The 16129-nt window shown below is 40.1% G+C and overlaps 1 protein-coding gene across 1 annotated transcript; it reads left to right on the forward strand.

Moving 5' to 3' along the window:
* Nucleotides 1-14632: 14632 nt before the first annotated feature.
* Nucleotides 14633-15722, forward strand: LOC109080463 (trace amine-associated receptor 13c-like). The gene has a single exon (XM_019095521.2). It carries the CDS (start codon nt 14661-14663, stop codon nt 15669-15671), a length of 1011 nt encoding a protein of 336 aa, XP_018951066.1. The 5' UTR covers nt 14633-14660; the 3' UTR covers nt 15672-15722.
* The last annotated feature ends 407 nt before the right edge of the window (nt 15723-16129 follow it).

Consider the following 16129-nt stretch of genomic DNA (forward strand, 5'->3'; position numbering starts at 1 on the left):
TCACTCCTGACTTCAGAAGTTTGAGTGGGGGAGGGGGGTTTTAGGAGCGATGATGTTACTGCGTGCCGAGGTCGAAGTGCTGCAAACTAAGTGCTTTTCCACCATACAATATAGTTCTCATTTTTTATCCACTTAAAAAATCGCCACATTTTATTTTGTGCCACCATACTTACTCGTGTAACTACTCATGTAACAGTCTTTTAATAAGGAAAACATGGAAGTGTTTATTGGCTTCTAAATTCATCCCTGCTTGGATCCTAAGGAATTAATTGGGTTAGGCTAAATGCTAACACAGTCATGACGCGCTGTGCAAAGATGAAGTGCACACATTGAAAAAATATAGGTATATATTAATTTCTCTAAACTGAGGTAAGAACATAGTAAAATATTGTTTTCCTTTAATCTATTGTTCATATGTCCTTCTCACTGTGATTTTAGTGCCCACACTCTCACCAAGATGAAGCCAATCTGCGCATGTGTGCAGGGGAAAATGGTTTCTGCCTCATCAATGATGGGGATAATGTTAAACTGGACTGAAGTCATGACTACTACTACCAAGTTCAGGCACAGCTTCATTGTAGATGCTGAGTACTGTGACTTTGTTGTGTGGAACTGTAATAACATTTTTGTGGAAAGGATTTTGCCTGATTTTGAACTTTGGGATGATGTGATTTCTAAAGTTGAGTGCTTTTTTAGAAACTGTATACTTCCAGAAATACTGGGACAGCAAGTTACAAACTTACATGTATAAAATATGATGAAACGTTATGTACTTAGTTCCAGGCACTCTTGAAAATGGGCTGTGTGATGCATTGTCGTTATATCAATACTGTTGTATGAGACATGACATTTTGAATATTGTTATGATTAAATGCTATTGAGAATACAGAATAATACATGGTGGTTTATTTACAAGATTAGATTTTTCAACAGTTGTTATAATAACTACAAGAACATGGTGTGGAGTGTTAAATCTAGGTTCCAATGTAATAGTATGTACATTGTCTTTTTTACATTTTGAGGTTAAGATGATGACATTCTGAGATGATCAAGTCAAGCAGCCCAGGTTTCTGAGGCATTGACCTTTTGTTTGCTCTTCCTGACCATCTGGCTTCTTAAGCTCAAGGCACAGCTGTGCCTTTGTTTCTATGATAACGTGAATGTATGGGAGATACTATCAGGCTGATCCCTGTATTGCATTTGCATGCTTTGTTTAGGTTGTCTCAACCTCTGTGTATCCCGTCCCCTTGTAGCGCTAAGCAGAGCATTCTCAATAAAGAATTCTGCTGAAGATTACCCAAGAGTCTCCTGGTCTTCGCTTCTGGGTTTCCAACAGTTTTGGTGCCGTGACCGGGATAGAGCTTCTCACCTGAATCCAGATTGAAACTTCAAGCTCAACAAAGATCTGACTTCGTTCCAGACTGAATCTTTCAGTACAACCAAGGGTTGGTGAGTGTAACTCTATCCAAAAGAACCTTTAAGACCAGTATCCTCTGCACCGCCAGAGAAGAGTTAACAGACAGCTGCAGGGTTTGGTTAACTAAGTTACCCTCTAAAAAAATATTTTAGAGATGAAAGTAATCCTCTGTTTAGGATGCTAATATTTGTGTTGTCCTCTGCATTGCCAGGGAATGTTAAATACATTATGATGTGTATTAACTAGTGTATCCTCTACTTTGTCAGAGAGGTTATTTGTGTGTCCTCTGCTTTGCCAGGGAAAGTTAACAGGTGTGTTAACAAGTGTATCCTCTGCTTGCCATTAAAGTTTTAGAAGTGTCCTGTTGTGTCAGAAAGACTTTACAAAATGTTGAGAAGGAATGCTAATATGATTCCAACAACTGAGAAAGGTGGACTAGCTACTCCTTCATGGACAGACAGTGAGTTCAAATCATTGTTAGGAGAGCACATGGACTTAATAGTGACAGAGTCAGTTAGATTGGACTTGATAAAGAAATTTGGTATTGATCCAGAAAAAGTATCCATTGATCCATTGAAGAATGTAAAAAGGTACTAGGATCATGTATTGATACAATGTGAAAGGCATTATCTGCTGTCACAGAGAATTTGGTTTAGCTTTAGCTACAGAACATTCTCAGCGTAACTCAGAGCTAGAGAAACAGAACAAAGAGCTCAGAGCTATAGTATCCTCTTTGACTAAGAAATTGAACCGCAACAAAGCTGCAGCAAAAACTGATGTGGAAGAAGTTAGTCAGCCTGATAACAATTAACCTGACTTACAAGCTTTTTTTTGAAACAGATGTAGCCATCCAATCAGTAACTGATGTGCCTGTAAATTCAGTAAATATATGTGGCGCTGGGAGAAGATCTCAGAGAATTGAGGGAACTGAAAGTGTTCCTCCCAACTCTTTTGTTGCCCGAGTACAAACTGTTGCCAAAGTTCTAGGACCTAAAGATATAGAGAGACTATCCCAGAGCTTACCCTCAGCACGCACAAATTTTACTGAATTTAGAAGAGCACTGATCAGCAAAATGCGTCTCTATGACATGTCGTTAGCAGAAGTCACACAGCTGATGTCACAAATTCTAACTGAATCTGAATTCAACAGTTTTGAGTCTGCTGTTACTTCTGACCTACAACATGCCAGTAAAGATGAATTGAGAGAGGGAGTTCTGAGAGAGTTAAAGAACATTGTTGGACCAAAAGTGAATTGGTCAAAGGTCAATAGAGCCCCTTTCACACTGCATGTCGGACCCGGCAAATTGCCGGAACATTGCCGGGTCGACTTCTGTGTGAAAGCAAACACGTCCCGGGATTGATTCCGGGATTGAACCCGGGTTGGGGACCTAGTAACATTGCCGGGTTCAGTCCCGAAACGAGCGCTGTGTGAACATAAGCCAGATCTAATGCCATGTCGTAGTGATGACGTGCGTTATCGCGCGACTCTTTCAGCGTGTTTTGAAGGCAGATCAACGTTCGCGATGAAACAAATATGTGCAAACTGTAACAAAGCAGAGATCCGTTAGTTCCTCACTTTCCGCGCTTAAGCTGAGATCGTTCACCAGCTTCAGTGAAAGTTAACATGCCTAGCGTTTTCGACTTGTACATTACATGTCACTCCCTGATATCACGTGTCTTCACGGGACCTTTACGGGTTGTGTGTGAAAGCACACACATATTCCGGGTAATCACTGGCTGTGTGAAAGGGCAAAATCTAGCGACCCGGGTACAAATGCCGGGACACATTACCCATGTATTTGCCGGAATCGCAGTGTGAAAGGGGCTTAGTTGTGTACAGAAGGATGAAACTGTAAGTGAATACACTGAAAGTTTTTGTCAGTCAGCTGCAGCTTACAGTGGAATAGCTGACACTCCAGAGAAGGAAGTGAATCATAAAGGACCACTAGTTCGAACATGGTTTGACGGCCTTTTAGCTGAGTACAGAACTGCTTTACCATTCTTAGATCTTACATGGTCCACTGGAAGCTTGCAAAACAACTTGGACAGGTTAGCTACTTGGGAAAGAGACTCAGATGTCAAAGCCATAGTAAAGATTGCAGCAGCATCTTTTCAGGTCAACACAGAGAACCGACAGAAACGTAAAAGTCCTAAGAAGGAGGACAGTTGTCATTACTGTGGTAAATCCGGACACTGGATGAAAGAGTGTAGGAAAAGCAAGAGGACATTAAGATAAATGAACAGCTTTACTCAGCTCCTACTCAGTCTACTTACCACTCTGAAGCAGCCCCTCCCCACTTCACCTAACTGTTGGAGCAGCTTGCTCAGGTGTTAACTGTTAGGGCTGTGGTGCTTAATTTAACGCTAGTTAAGTACACTCACAGCCTTCAAAGCTATATTACAGTACACTCTAGTCACTCCTATTCTCTTTGGGTTATGATGTTTTGTTATGACTGATGTTCCATTGAAAGATGGAGATGTCACACAGTAAAGTTTGCACACCAACTACAGGGACAGACTAGGACACACACAGACCAGTGGGGAGCCCAGGGAAGAACCGATGTGCAACCCTGTGGCGAAGACTTCCTCATAGGTTTCCCCATCAGTAGTTTTATCCCCACCTCACTGGTCCATAGGTGTCAAATTACTTAAAACTAGATTGAGAAAAACACTATACGATCACCAGACTTAAAACCACTTTACGATCAACAGAATTCTAAAAATGCCTCTGCATGAATACTGCTGGTCTGCCGTTTCTTTGTTTTCTTGTGTTGCAGGTATGTGTGCATGAGATGTCATCTCCATAAGCAGCACCCTGGTGTAAAGCATCACCTCAGACATCCATGAACAAGCTTCATGAGGACCAAGAGTCTAAATGAATGAATCTACGTGGGAAATGGACTACAGAAAACAGACTTCACAGCTATTCGGGCGCCATGGACTTCAAGACTTCCACTCTTATGCTACATGGTGTTCTGTGTCAACATGTAGTTTCCATGACATGTTACCATCCATGTCATATGTTTCAACAGTTATGGTTCTAAAAATAACTGTTACACCTAAGTAAATCTAGGACAGGACACAGAATAAGTTATATGTGCCTGTAACCTTTTCAAGTTACATGACTGCAAGATGGGGCATATGTTTACAAACATAGGCCATAGAATGGACTTATGAAAGTTTAAATTTGTTTTATGTGAGAGTTATTAGAACTCTCAACGGGAGGACTGTGGGATTACAAATTTATAAAATGTTAAATCTAGGTTCCAATGTAATAGTATGTACATTGTCTTTTTTACATTTTTAGGTTAAGATGATGACATTCTGAGATGATCAAGTCAAGCAGCCCAGGTTTCTGGGACATTGACCTTTTGTTTGCTCTTCCTGACCATCTGGCTTCTTAAGCTCAAGGCACAGCTGTGCCTTTGTTTCTATGATAATGTGAAGGTATGGGTGAGACTATCAGGCCGATCCCTGTATTGCATTTGCATGCTTTGTTTAGGTTGTCTCAACCTCTGTGTATCCTGCCCCCTTGAAATGTATATAAACTACAATGTATTAATGACTAGTTAGACTTTTGATGACTGTAGCGCTAAGCAGAGAGTTCTCAATAAAGAATTCTGCTGAAGATTACCCAAGAGTCTCCTGGTCTTCGCTTCTGAGTTTCCAACAGCAGTAATAAATTGGAATCCATTTCATTACATATAATACATATCGCCAGTACAATTGGATTATTGGATAAAAATATTACATTTGAAACATATTAACAAAATGATGTCCCTCCCTCTTATCGTTCCCTTCCTCCTTAATCTAATGGGACGACAGACTCCCAAAGATTAGACAAGACACAGCAAATAACCCCAATCTTGTCAATCACTGCTAGTGCCTCACCTGGTTTTGTTGCCATGTGCTCTATGGGCATAGCCCTGCTTTGCAGAATCTGATATTTTCTTCTGACTAAACCAATGACTCTCTCAACATCAGAGGTGGAAAGTAACGAATTACATTTACTCGCGTTACTGTAATTGAGTAGCTTTTTTGTGTACTTCTACTTTTTAAAGTAATTTTTAAAATCTGTAATTTTACTTTTACTTAAATATATTTTGTTTGAAGTATTGTACTTCGCTACATTTTAAAACACATTAATTACTGAGTAAAAAAAAAAAAAAAAAAAAAAAATCAATCGCTCCCTGGAAACTACGTCAATAAATAATGGGCAAGTTAAATATATATATATATATATTTTACTGTTTACAACAGGTCAGTAAACAAGTTAATTAAGAGACTTGCGTTTTAGACACCATATTGCCTGTTTTTGCTCTATTTCTACAACAAAAAATAATTCCAAACACAGCCACCAAAGCACAGTTTTGCGTCTCTGAGCAACATGACAGTGTTTCTTTCCTGAATGAATCAACCGTTTAAATGATTCGGTTCAATCGCAATGACTCACTTATTAACAGTGACTTGCTGACACATACTGGCCATTTTAATTTCACATTTAAAGTATCTTTTGTTTTTTTTTAAAATAATTAATTTTTTATAATTTCAAATGAGTATTCAACATTTTATGTCTTGTATATCAAAACATTATTCATGCATTTGTAACTGCAGGTTAAATGCATTCTTGTCCTGAACTAAACAGTGTGTAAATACATCTAAATGCCACTTCCAATGAAGCTTCTGCATTTCATCTGCATTGAAAAGATGAGTCTGTTGAAACTGATTCCTTTAATTAAAAACAACTAGTTTGAGATTAATAGGCCTATCCCAGGGGTGTCAGGGCCGTAGCCCTGCAGAGTTTAGTTCCAACCCTGCTCCAGCACACATATCATGTAGTTTTCAAATAAACCTAAATGATTAGATTAGCTGGATCAGGTGTGTTTAATTAGGGTTATATCTAAACTGTGCAGGACTGTGGCCCTCCAGGAACTGAGTTCGACACCCTTGGCGTGTCCCATTTTTGCCTCCCTCCCACTGTTAAAATGTAACTAAGTAATTTTTACTCAGAGTAAATTTTAAATGAGCTACTTTTTACTTTTACTTGAGTAGATTTTTATACTGGTACTTTTACTTGTACTTAAGTGAAATTTCATTAATGTAAAAGTACTTTTACTTGAGTAGAATATTTTTGTACTCTTTCCACCGCTGCTCAACATGAATACACAAATTAGCTATTTTTCTAGTTTCTGCCACCTCATACACTGACAGCTGTTTTCTCCCCTTGGTAAATGCAGGTATCTGTAGTGAAGCACAGTAAAATCCCACACTATCACCAATATTGAACCCACGGTCTGCTAGAACAATATCTCCAGGTAACAGGTTTTTTAGGAGGCTACTCTCTATTGTGATCTGTTTATCACTGACTCTCCCTCCCCAGGCACAAGATATGTAAGTGACATAGCCTTGGGGTGCAACACCAAGCAGAAATTTTACAGTATGGTGATGCTTGTAATTTGAACACGTTTGAGCTTGGGCTAGTAAATTAGAGGGCTTCTCAATAAAAACTTCGAAACAATCAACTATCACAGCAACTTTACATCCAAATGCCTGTCTGAATGCCATTGGCATCGTGGCTTGAAGTACATGACGCTCTGGCCACTTAATTTGAAATTCTAACCTTTCATGAAGTATGTCAATTACTGTATGCCAAACTCTAGAAGCAGTGGGCAGAGAGATCTTGAACCTAAAAGCTAAATCTTTCAGTGGGAGATTTAGTCTCAGCTTCATCAAAACTAAGATGAACTGTTCAAATTTAGACAGCACAGACATAGGACCACATGTCATGTAGGGTTCGCACAGCTCAAAAATCTGCATTAAAACCAAGAAGTTGGGAAGCGTGTAGAACTTTGTCTTGTCTTCATTTTTTTCAAAGAACTCCTGGTTGAACTGTGCGTCCAGTGCTTTGGTCCGAAGATCTCCCAGCTCTGTTGTGTTCTGTCTCAGGACATCCTCCATCTTCTCAATGTCATCCATCGTTAGTTCAGTCTGGCATCTGGCATCTGCATAGTCTGCAATATAGCAGTCGGGAGCATAATTAGTTACAGGTGAAACTCAAAATTAGAATATTGTGCAAAAGTTAATTTATTTCAGTTATTCAACTTAAAAGGCACAACCTTTTTCACAATATTCTAATTTTGAATTTGGGGTTTCATAAGCTGTAGGCTATAATCATCTCAATTATAATAGATATCGGCATGAAATATCTCACTTTGCATGAGTCTATATAATATATTAGTTTCACTTTTTAAGTTGAATTACTGAAATAAATGAACTTTTGCACAATATTCTAATTTCTAGAGTTTCACCTGAAATTCATGAATATGATTTATGTGCATTTATGTGAAGTTATCTTTTTGACAACCTTTTTACAAACAAGTTCTCTGGTCCAATTACACAGGGTGATTTTCTGACAATCACATTTGTAACATTTAATAATAATGCTAGTTACACATCTTAGTACAATAATTTACCTTGATCATTTAATGTCCCATTCCCACTGATGTCCTTTGACTGTGAGTTGTCAGCTGACTGCTTTGGTTCGGAGCTCTCGGCTGTCTATGTTAGATCCAGGCTCTCAGCTGTCTGTTGGAGATTCAACATAGCCTCTGCACATTCCGACCATCTTTGTTTGTCTTCCTTGAGCTTCATCCTTTGCTCTCGTTGCAGAGATGCCTCTGATTTGGGCTTAGTTTTTTGGCAACCAAGGTTGACTGTCGGAGCCCAGTCTACCGACTCAACGTCAACCAAAGCTCTAGGGCAGCCTAAAAAGTCACAATGAAGTCCATATTAGACTACCGGTAACTTAATAATCATTACTAAGTAAATTAGCATTTAACGACAATCTATAGATATATAAACACAGCCACAAAAAAAAAGTTAGCTAGCTAACATACCTCCGACAAAGTGGTCGCTGCAGACACGGGCATTAGCAGACTCTGCTCCTCCTGACCGCAGACGTACGTTTAAAATCCACTTTTTACGTCGCTGTTCTGTGAGCTTTTTACATTTCTCACCTTTATGAATGACAGTCTTTGGAACTCTGAAAAAACCCTTTCCTTTTTCACGGTTAGAACGATTGGAGCAGCCGTAAACTGCACAAAACATGGGCATTTTTAGAGACGGCAGATCCTCGCTAATTCACTTCCAGCCCTCCACCTGAATTTCACGCGTTCGCGAAGCAGCAATGTGACATCACGTGAAACCAACCTATTACAGATCAGCTCTAGGAATGACAAAGCGGATATCATCCTCTTTTGGAAGGCCAAATAAAGTAGTTTCGCTTTCACAACGAAACACCCAGTGCCCTAACGCCTTCTTTCTTTGCGTGAACATCTGGGTAGCGTTATGCAAATCTTTCCACATAGTGACGTGGAGATGTGGAAGCATGTTAGAACGAGCCATTTTAGGAGGTTGAGTCATTTCTTACTGCTAAATTCTGAAAAAACAGATATGTTAATTATCGGACCTAAAACCTCTGCATGTAATAACATAGAACACTGTCTAAGACTCGATGGCTGCTCTGTAAGTTCTTCGTCATCAGTTAGGAACCTAGGTGTGCTATTTGATAGCAATCTTTCCTTTGAAAGCCATGTTTCTAGCATTTGTAAAACTGCATTTTTCCATCTCAAAAATATATCTAAATTATGATCTATGCTTTCAATTCAAATGCAGAAACATTAATTCATGCGGTCATGACCTCAAGGTTAGATTATTGTAATGCTTTATTGGGTGGTTGTTCTGCATGCTTAATAAACAAAATCCAGCTGGTCCAAAATGCAGCAGCTAGAGTTTTTACTAGAACCAGCAAGTATGGCCATATTAGCCCGGTTCTGTCAACACTGTACTGACTCCTTAAAACATTGTATAGATTTTAAAATCTTGCTTATTACTTACAAAGCCCTGAGTGGTTTAGCACTTCAGTATTTGAACAAGCTCTTATTGCATTATAGTCTTCCACGTCATTCTCAAAATCAACTGCGGGTGGAAGATCCTTTTCCTGTTTTCTAACATTGTCCATTTAAATCTAGATTAAAGACCCATATCTTTAACCTGGCTTACACATAACACACTAACACATTTCTAATATTCAAATCCGTTAAAGGATTTTTAGGCTGCATTAATTAAGACATACAGAATTGGGAAAACTTTCCATAACACCCATCGTTAGAAGAATGGCATCTATGCTAATATTAGTCTGTTTCTTTCTTATTCCAAGGTCACTGTAGCCACCAGATCCAGTCTGTATCCAGATCAGATGGTCACTGCAGTCACCCAGATCCAGTACATATCCAGCATAGATGGTGGATCAGCACCTAGAGATGACCTCTACAGTCCTGAATGTCAGCTAAGACCAGGACAACTAGATGCACCCCAGAGACAGATCCCTTAGTGAAGACCTTGTCTCCTAGATGGCCACCGGGACAAGACCACAGGAACCATTTAAGTCCTCTGCACAATGTGACTTTGCTGCAGCCTGGAACTGAATTCCTGATTTTGTTTGGCCAGAGGAGGACTGGCCCCCCGACTGAACCTGGTTTCTCCCAAGGTTTTTTCTCCATTCTGTCACTGATGGAGTTTTGTTTCCTTGCCACTGTCGCCTCTGGCTTGCTTAGTTGAGGACACTTAATATCCAGTGATATCGTCGACTTGATTGCACAAATACTATTTAAACTGAACTGAGCTGGATGATGACATTACTGAATTCAATGATGAACTGCCTTTAACTGAAAATTGAGTATTACTATTGTCATTTTGCATTTTACTTTTGTTTGAGTACAGTTTTTGGGTACTCTACGCACCTCTGCCTGTCATCCACAGCTTCTGGTTGGCCCGGACAGTGATGGTTTTTGTGACTGTTACATCATCAATACACTTGGTGATGTAGGCAGTGACAGTCTCTGTGTACTCTTGTAGGTCTGTGGTTTTATTGTATGTGGCAGCCTGCTTAAACATATTCCAGTCAGTGCAGAGCCTCTGACGATCCTTCCGGCCACACTTGAATTTGTTTGTGAACTGGTTTGGTGACTTTAACAACTGGTTTGTATGCAGGCATTAGCATGACAGTGATGTGGTCTGAGGCACTGAGGTGGGGGAGGGGGAGTGCTTTGTAAGCTCCTCTCTGTGTGGTGTAAACAAAGTCTAAAATGTTATTACCTCGTGTTGGAAAGTTAATGTGTTGGTGTATTTTTGGAAACACACTCTTTAAGTCTGCATAGTTGAAATCCCCAGCTATGATAAGAAAAGCATCCGGGTGGGCTGTCTGCTGCTCACTGATGTGCTGGTACAGTTCATTTAGTGCGTCGTTCCTGTTGCTGTTGTTGTTGTTCGGAGGAATGTAAACAGCAACAAGCAGTATTATGTATATTCCCTCGCAAGATAGAACAGCCGGCACTTAAAAATAAACTCCACCAGGGGTGAGCAGTGTTTGCAGACCACAACAGCATCGTGGCACCACGTGTCACTGATGTAAACACAAAGCCCACCGCTGCAGGTTTCACCTCCTGCAATGAAAGCTCTGTCCGCTCGATAGCATTTCAGCTGATCAAGCTGAAGAGCGCCGTCTGGAACGCTGTTGCTAAGCCATGTTTCCGTGAACACAAAAACACAACAGTCTTTTACAGTCCTCTGAGTTGAGAGTAGTAATTGGATGTAGTCCAGTTTATTGTCCAAAGAGCGTACGTTAGCCAGTACGATGGTGGGGATAGCTGGCTTGTGTGGGTTAGCCGTTAGCCTAGCCCGGATACCTCTGCACTTACTCCTCTTCTGCTTCCTCTCATGCCGCTTGTGACGCCTCTGCTGTGGGCGAGATGCAGTAGTGGGGGTTGGTGATGGTGTAGGCCTACGGAGCAGACCGAGGTCCCACCGAGGTCCCACAGCTCTGTTTAACTTTAAAAATGTGGTTCTGCCGACATTCAGCAGAAACTCACAACTGTATGTGCACTTAAAGACAGGTAGTAGCGATGAAGACGTACAAAAACACTGCGACTCACAAGACAAAATACACAAAAACACCATTCTGACGGGACAGAGAGAAGCCGATGTGTGTGGACGCGCCACCATCTTGTGATCTATCACAAGAAACGCACAGGTGATAAGACATCTTTATAAAGACACGATCACCCGTGTTGCTCTTTTATAGAAATGCTCTTTTGTGCTGAAGCACGCAGGTGAGCTGGCCACCGCACACTCCTGGTGTGGCTGACTGCCCGGCGAAGAACGCTGTGGTCGCCGCACAACCATGACCACCGCTGCTGTACCATAACACCCGCACTCGTTGGCTTTCTGCAACACTCTTTGTAGAGAGCAGAGGTGATGCACTACCTCTCGGCTCCGAAGCGAAAGGATGAATGATGCAATGCACCTGATGCCTCTTATACTCACACTGTGATCAGCGGCAGCTGGATGCAATAATCGCATGCCAATGTACATTGGCTCGTTTAGTTACACTCAAAGTAGATTGGTCTCTCTGGCAAGATGGCAATTCGTTGGTCACCGACGTGATGTCGAAAGTGACCAACTGAAAGGGAACATAATGCAGTCTCAAATTGACTGCATCATCCACAGACCTGTTTGTTTTGTATGCAAACTGAAGAGGATCCGGTAAGGGTCCAGTAATGTCCTTCAGTTTTTCAAAAGACTTCATGGCCACAGACGTTAGAGCCACAGGCCTGTAGTCATTTAGTCATGTAATTTTGTGTTCTTTGGGACGGGGATGATGGTGGAGCATTTGAAGCATGATCTGTTGAAGATCGGGGCCAGCTGGTCAGCACAGGAATTCAGACAGGCAGGAGTAACACAATCTGGGCCTGGTGGTTTTTTTTTTGTTGTTGTTGTTTTTTTCTGCTTCCGGAAGACCTGACGTACCTCATCTTCACTGATTTGAGGTGCAGGTGTGGGGGAGAGAGGGGTTGCAGGAGGTGTGAATGGTTGTGTGGAGAGGTGTTCAGAGCGGGTGTGGGGTGTTTTTTTCAAACCTGCAGTAAAACTCATTCAGATCATCTGCCAGTTGTTGATTCTCCACAGTGCTAGGGGATGGTGTCTTGTAGCTGGTGATCTCCTCCAGACTCCTTCAGACACTGATGGAGAGTTGCCGGAGGTGATCTGAGTCCTTAGTTTTTCAGAATAATTCCTCTTTGTCACAATTTTAATTTCCAATTTGCATTATGTTGCAAGGTAACAAGCCTCTACAAGGTTTCATGGTTGCGGTTGCCACATTTCAAGAGTTTAAATCCCCCAATCAGAGCTTTTCACTCACAAAGTCACAAAGTTCCATTTTCATTTAGATAAAAGTGAAAAATCATTTCAGCCAAATAAATAAAATTGACCATGACAAGAACTAGTGTCATGATCCTGGTTCTTCCTTTTCTCTGTTTCCCTCCTCTGGCCACACTCTCTCACAAACACACACACACACACACACACCCCTGATTACTTCATCGGTAAGGAGTGGGAACATCCCCAGGTGTTCCCACTCCTTACTTGTTATCCTCATCATCAGTTCCACACCTGTTATCGCTTTCCCTAATTATCACTACTTCTTCTAGCCCTGTTTTCCCCCTGTCTCTTTGCCAGATTATTTCAGAAGCTATGCTTACGAATTCTCTGCGATGTACCCTCTCCTGTCTTGTCTAGTCCTGTCCTGTCCTGAGCACGAAAGGGGAATTGACCTACCACTGTGAATTGCTTCTAAGCTTTGCTTGTTACAGAGTATCTGTGACTGCACTCGTTGCCCTCTGATCACCTGGAGACCTCGGAGTTGGCTGGCATTCTAACGGTACCCTCGACTACCAGAGGCACTCCGCTGCCTAGACGGAGGAATTATGTTAAGCTCCAGGCTGCTGTTTTACCGGATGATTTTCATTGTCAATTATTGTATTCTGTGGATTTCTGTTCTTACCTCTGGACTTCTGATTCAGTTAATTAAAGACTGTATTGGTGCATATCGCTCTTGGGTCATCTTTCTCTCCACGCATTACAACTAGTCTGTTTGTACTGGTTCATCTATGCCATAACAGATTAAATGTACTTCTTTACTTTCATTTAAATGTAAAACAACATATCAATGAACATAAAATTAATACCCATGGCTGCTAAAGATATATTGAGGTCTTAAGAAGTGAAACGATCGGTCTGTGTAAGAAACATTATTTACAACATATTACCTGTAATCCAGAGGCTCAGGCAAACAGTCCAGAATGATGTCAAGTTCACAAAAAAGTCATTCTTTGAACAGGTTCTTTTTGATGAATAAGCTGAACCTCCATAAAAGTGACTTTTCTGTGTTCTATCTGAAGACATAGCATACATGCCTTTCATTAATTTCATTTCCCACTCACTCGTAAGCCATGTAACATGAGTTTGTTCATTCAGTAATAATTGTGCACCGCACTCATCACACCCATGGAAGTATTGTAGAGTGTGACAAAATAATAGGAGAGTGTCTCTGCAAAAATCCAAACATAACTGGTCATAAGAGTCACATTTTGAAACTCATGTTATTACCATGTGTAAATGGTAATGTGTCTTGGCTGACCACTTGTGATTGAATTACTAAAAAGAACAGCCCACAATATCTGTAAATTCTCTTTTTACATTAGTAAAGATGTTGCTTCAGGTGAAAATTCATAATTACCTATATAATTATAATGATGTTAGATGTTAAATATTAAAAATGGGTTAGAGTTAGTTATCTGAGCAAAATCTATTTTGTATTGCTCACATTACCCTCACAGCATTATTGACTCACTGTCTAGTGAGATTTGGGGGGCTTAAAAATGAACACAAAATAAATATTTCAATCACAGATCAACAAAACAGTAATAATGTACTACAAATGTCCACCAAATCATGATACTCAGAATTAATGGGTTATGCAGATAAGTAAAACTGAAATAATGTCAAGACTGGCCTCTAAAAATTTAAAGCACAAAAACATAAGCACAACAAATGTGTTATTCTTGCCACTGTGTAGATAATAGACTGCTTGAAATCTAGTGAAAGAAAAACATATAGCTACAAAACAAGTAATTGTGCACACACTTAGTGGTATACAAGTAAGAACTTCAAACCCTGTTACAACTTAGTTTCAATCCAGTTGTGTTTATTCATCAAGAAAACAATTTTACCATTGTTCAGCATCATGGTGAGCAGTAGGTGGGTTGTTCCATTTGATCCAGACACTGTATAAATAAAAGGACAGTAAGAAGAGCAGAACAAACTCCTAACAGGAGGAGACTCACACATGGCCTATGAGACAGAGGATCATGAGATTCAATACTGCTTTCCTGCCATCAACTCATCATGTATCAAGGGACAACGCTCCAGACATGAATACAATATCATTTACCTGTTTGTATCAGGGCTGTCAGCATGGACTGTGTTTCTGAACCTGCTGGTGATCATCTCCATCTCTCACTTCAAGAAGCTTCATACTCCAACCAACCTGCTCATTCTCTCTCTGGCTGTGGCTGACCTGCTTACTGGACTTATTGTGATACCCGTAGAGGGCATCAAACAAATTGAGACATGCTGGTACTTTGGAGACACTTTCTGTGGTTTGTTTGTAATTACCGTTAGGCTGCTCCTTTGTACATCTCTTAGTACTTTAGTTTTAATTGCTATTGATCGTTATGTGGCTGTGTGTCACCCTTTACAGTACCCACTGAAAATAACAACTACTAAAACATTAATATGCATCTATCTCTGCTGGTTTTGCTGTTCAGTTTACAATATTGAGTATGTAATTAGTAACGGATATTTTAATATCTCACACAAAACATTGTGTTATGGCCAGTGTATTGTCATAATTAGTCCTGCTTGGAGATTTACTGATTTGACCTTTTTCTTCCTGTTTCCTTGTGTTGTGATCATCACTGTATATGTAAGGATATTTTATGTTGTGCAATGGCAAGTAAAAGTTATAAACTCTCTTGTAAAGGGTGGTAACTGTATAGTGGAAAGTTCAGTGAAGAGGAAATCTGAGAGCAAAGCTGCACTGACATTAGGAATCATTGTGACAGTATACCTGCTTTGCTGGATTCCTTTCTATATCTGTTCACTTACAGAAATCACAACAATCTCTTCCACTACAATGACATTTTTAACATGGACTTTGTATGTTAGCTGTGGTCTGAATCCCCTTATCTATGCTTTATTTTACCGCTGGTTTAAAATATCAGTTAAACACATTCTAACTCTTAGAATATTTCAGCAAGCATCCTCTCTGATGGAAATTTTTATAGGTTGTCATTAATGTTTCTTTTACAGCATATGTGATATGTATTCATGTGTTCAGGTACAGGAATGAGACAAACATGTAAACAAACATTTAAACAATCAATATTAATGTAAAATTAAAGGGATAGTTCAACCAAACAATTTTTGTCATGATTTGCTCACCATCATGTCTGATGTTAGTCAGAATGAACATTCACTTTTATTGTCCAGAAAAAAAAGTGCAGTTAACAAAATTGGTGACTAAGGCTGCCAATATATGTGTTCCAAGGACACAGCACATTAGGGGTGTTCGGTTTCAGGTTTTTCGGAGGAGACTTTCGACTCCCACCATAGGAGTTAATTGACTCTTCGACTTCATTTACTTTACATCAGAATAATACAAGATTGCAGTCGTTATTTTGCAATATTTTTTTTTCTCCCAACATCATGCCTTAAATTCCCCTTATTAAAACAAATTTTTAAGCATGACTGTCC

This window comes from Cyprinus carpio, chromosome A10, assembly GCF_018340385.1.
Source record: "Cyprinus carpio isolate SPL01 chromosome A10, ASM1834038v1, whole genome shotgun sequence".
Classification (NCBI taxonomy): domain Eukaryota; kingdom Metazoa; phylum Chordata; class Actinopteri; order Cypriniformes; family Cyprinidae; genus Cyprinus; species Cyprinus carpio.

Bases quoted from the DNA above. Each gene is read 5' to 3' on its own strand.
- LOC109080463 (XM_019095521.2), top strand. From the start codon at position 14,661: ATGGCCTATGAGACAGAGGATCATGAGATTCAATACTGCTTTCCTGCC.